The following is a 4,255-nucleotide window of genomic DNA, read 5'->3' as shown; positions in this document are numbered from 1 at the left end:
TATCCCCTCCCTTCCCCCCAAGAACGAGTATAAAAGGACGAGCGCAACGCGAGGGAGCTCAGTATCAGAGTCTCCCAGCCCTGATGAAGCAGACTGCAACGCCTGCGAAACGTCGGCACCACACTGCAAACGGACGCGGCAACCATCCGGAAGCCATGAAGACTAAAGTTGAATTAACATTCAACTAAAAGTAATATACTAGGAAAAGGAATTGATTCGTACAATTGACATTCGATTTTATCTTACGTGTAAGAAAAGTCGTATAAAATTTTGCATTGTTTGCATATTTTTGTACCACTTCCAATTCTGCCTGAGTCTTTAACATATTCCAATCGTATCGAACGCTATATCGAAGATATATTTGATCTACCACAAATAAAATATTTTGTTCTGTTTTTTTGGTGTTTTATGTCCATTAAGGTACTTTTTATTATTATCATGTAATTTCAATGGTTTTTAATATATTGAATAATTATGTCATAATATATGATGTTATCGAAATCAGGAAATAGAAAAAAGTGGATTAAAAAAATATTAAAAGTCTTAAAATAATTAAAATATTTTACCAAAAACTCTTACAACAACGGAGTTCTAAATGCGTTAAAACTAATTGTAAGTGAATTCTTACCTTATCGCTGAGTATGAGGCCTGTGTTATAGTTTAGTATAGGTATACTAGACAAAATGATGATCATCAACACTTTGGTAATACCATCGATGCTGTACTGTTTTACAAACGACTGGATGCACTGAAAGCAACAACCTTATTGAACGAATATAGAAAATTGCATGACGACCCACGGCTGGCAAATTCTAATTAAAAAAAAATTCATTGCGAAAAATAATACCTCAGCCAGGGTTTGAACCTGGACCTCCCTACACTCTAGGCGAGCGTCTCAACCAATTCGACCACCGAGGCACATGGTAATATTTATCGCAATAAACATAGGTCGTTATGCAATTTTCTACATTAGTTAATCAACTACTGCCGTTAAATAATTCTTTACCTTATTGAACGAGTATAGCACATATGTAAGTAAACACTAATTTAGGTAAAAATTTATTCATTTAATATTACAGAGACTTGTCAAGTTTTGTATCAGAGCGACTTGACATAAACATTCATTTAAATAAATAAAATACACGTGGAATAAGAAATTTAATACCTGACATATTAGAAAGGATATGGATAACGTTTGGAAAAAGATTATTTGTACTTTCTTGAAAGTTGAAATTTGATAAGGCCACAGACCGAGAGATAACAGAAGAATTCTATTCAGCTTATAATACCGTTCTCCAGCGAAGTCCATCTTCCACGAAAGCTGAAATGCGTATGTCAGGAATAACGTTGCAAAATTGTATTTCCCCCTCCATGTATCGAATTTAGATAGACGATAAATTTTTCTTTCTTAGACTCAGAAGATAATTGTAAAAGTGACACTTAGTTTACCGTGGGGTAAATAGCAGGTGTATGAAATTCATGAAGCACCGGTAAGGAGAAAATAGGTGTATATGTATAGTAAATAGAGAGAATAAGTTTCCTCGATTTTCTCCCGCCTCGACTATAAAACGAATAAGTCAATAAAAATGGTATTATCAAAATTAGCAAAATACATCGTATATTTTTTCCTTAGAAATAGATGTGTTTTTATGTCAAACATCATGTTTTACGGGTAACTGTACGGGTAACCTGTGAGCCTGGATAATTCAGTTGGAAGAGCATTCGCCCGGTAAGCGGAAGGTCCCCACACTGAAAAAAATTTCTGGTTGAATATGGACGAATCAGATAATTTCTTCAGGATTTACCAGAATTCCTTTAGGATTTACCAGAATTCCTGTAATCCTACAGAAATTATGGTAAATCCTAAAGGAATTCTGGTAAATCCTAAAGGAATTATCTGATTCGTCCATATTCAACCAGAAATTTTTTTCAGTGCAGGTTCGAATTCTGGTCTGGTCTTATTGTTAGCCCGTTATTTTTCTCGTCGAAAAATTACTAAGTGGTGCGTCTTAGTGCCTGTGTGCAGGTGTGCCCCCATTTATTACTATGGTAACCATCACTATTGTACCTGCTCACCACTTTATTATTACACGCGTCGACTCCGTTCTAGTGTAGTTCATAGAACGTCTTTACAATATACATACATACGTACAATAGCAACACTTTTCATATTTCATGTCTATTGATGAATTTAAAAAGTTGGATATAACGGTGCAGTAATGCAACGAACGTTTTGCATAATTGTGGAGAGTGCAGATTATTACATGTTTCATTGTGCGTGTATAAAGAAGTAAACATATTGATTACCTTTCCAATGTGTGTTCACACACAGCAGTGCACATTTCCATTACTTCTACAGTCGGTAGACGTTGTACTTTTATTATTCCTGTTAACGCGATAGATGTTGTGTAACAATTCGTCTAATTAGAAGAATTTCATCATTCAGCTGAATGATGCGCGTGGGGAATATTGTCAAAGACGCTTATAGAGTACGGCGAAAGTGTGAGAAACTGTGCGTGACGCACGTAGGGGTGTAGTGTACTCACGCACGTACGTATGTCTGTCGTTTATGGCGTAATTCATGCGTAAATTCGCACCCGAATGCCGCACAGTGACATAGGGAGTCCTTATACTCAAAGAAGTACATACTAATTACTTGTAAGAGATGATTGACTCCATAAGGTTGCGTATTTCTATCACGTCGAGGTCACCAATTTGTCAGATCTCCGGTTCCGCAAGTTCACTCGGAAAGAAGACGACTAATGTTTTGAAAGGATTAAATATTTTGTGGATTTATGTACCGTATCCGAAGACGCTTCGCAAAAATGTTAGTCGACCTTTCGCTCTCTATAAGAAATGTGAGGTTTGGTTAGAGTAACCCTGATTGGGCCCCATTTCTCAGGAAGTAGTTCTTCCTCTTCTGAGATACCTTCTTCCCATTCAGTTGCCTTGTTGAGTTTTCCTCAAGGATTGCTAGTGAGCCTTTATTTGCGCTCAGGCTATTGAAGTGTTGAATCATGAAGGCGGCATTAAGTTTTATGTATTATATATTTAGTGCTTTATCATATTATGTTATATTGAAAAAATATAAAAGTAAATTATATTAAATGTGTGCACCGAAAAAGGGAAATTATATTAGAAAGATATGTTTATAATGGAAAAGGAAGATAAAAAGTAATCCAAAAATATGTCTTAATCTATGACACAATAGCAATAATTTAAAAAATGCATTGTATTATTATTTAGTTTGATTTAATTTATTAATGAATATGTGGAATAGCACATGTAAAATGTACTGTACATATCCTAGACCTACGACTCGGATACCTACGAGTACAACGTAATTATTACTTCTTTTTGCTTTCGGTGTGTGTTCCCATGGATTGAAGAACGATAACATAGGATATGGACGTACTTAGAAGCTATAAATATTATGACTAATAAATATTTACAATCTCTTTCTGTCATTGAATTCATCAAAATTAAATTACCGGCAATATTCCTTACCGTAGCAAAACCTTCTAACGACGCGTCAAATAAAACTCCAATTGTTAAAACACTGTGTTTGTTACTTCTTTGTATTATGAGTGGTATTAACTTTTGCATACATAATGGCGCAGCGTACCAATGTGCATTATATCTATTACATACACAAATACACATATACAGCAATTAATACAAATTAATATATTTGATTAAATGATATTATTAAATAATCAAATGTGTTTACTTACGTCGCTTGAGATATGGCAGTGCTGCTATCTATAATGTTCTGACCAACATAATTTCCCAGGAAAACGCAATATAATTCTATAAATATCACTGAACTGCTTAGAAATATTTCCAATTTTTCCCAGGATGTTAATGCATTAATTATCTTGAATCGTACATTATTTATTTATTTTATAACTTTTCTGTAGTTTTATATTTGAATGTCATAATAATAATTAACTTTTATTCGCATAGACGATATAATATTCTGTTCTTTTGCATTTACGCTTACATTGCAGAAACTGAGACTCATCAAAGCCACAGAACATACTAATAACACGATATAGAACATCGAAAAACTGTTCGTTAGAATATTGGCTGAACTTTAACAACGAAATATGTATTAATTTTCATTCGTAACAATAATATTTTGGCCTTGCGCTCAGCCTTTTTTGCAAGGATTTTTAGACATATTTAATTTAAAAAATGGCAGTTTATTAAATTCTGCTGTTTTTAGCGTTGACGATTAGATGTTATGGTATAT

General features: G+C 34.1%; 1 protein-coding gene across 1 annotated transcript; it reads right to left on the bottom strand.

Moving 5' to 3' along the window:
* Nucleotides 1-1,893: 1,893 nt before the first annotated feature.
* LOC105570353 (odorant receptor 85b-like) lies at nt 1,894-4,244 on the bottom strand. Its single transcript, XM_012027484.1, has 4 exons — nt 4,004-4,244; nt 3,735-3,877; nt 3,508-3,640; nt 1,894-3,422 (listed from the first exon to the last, which is right to left on the bottom strand). Exons 1-4 carry the CDS (start codon nt 4,061-4,063, stop codon nt 3,348-3,350), a joined length of 411 nt encoding a protein of 136 aa, XP_011882874.1. The 5' UTR covers nt 4,064-4,244; the 3' UTR covers nt 1,894-3,347.
* Between the last annotated feature and the right edge of the window lie 11 nt (nt 4,245-4,255).

The sequence above is a fragment of the Vollenhovia emeryi genome, unplaced genomic scaffold (genome assembly GCF_000949405.1).
Source record: "Vollenhovia emeryi isolate VEMERY1.0 unplaced genomic scaffold, V.emery_V1.0 DF942052.1, whole genome shotgun sequence".
Lineage (NCBI taxonomy): Eukaryota > Metazoa > Arthropoda > Insecta > Hymenoptera > Formicidae > Vollenhovia > Vollenhovia emeryi.
The sequence above is the reverse complement of the archived record's forward strand: the minus strand, read 5'-3'. Positions and strand labels throughout refer to the sequence as shown.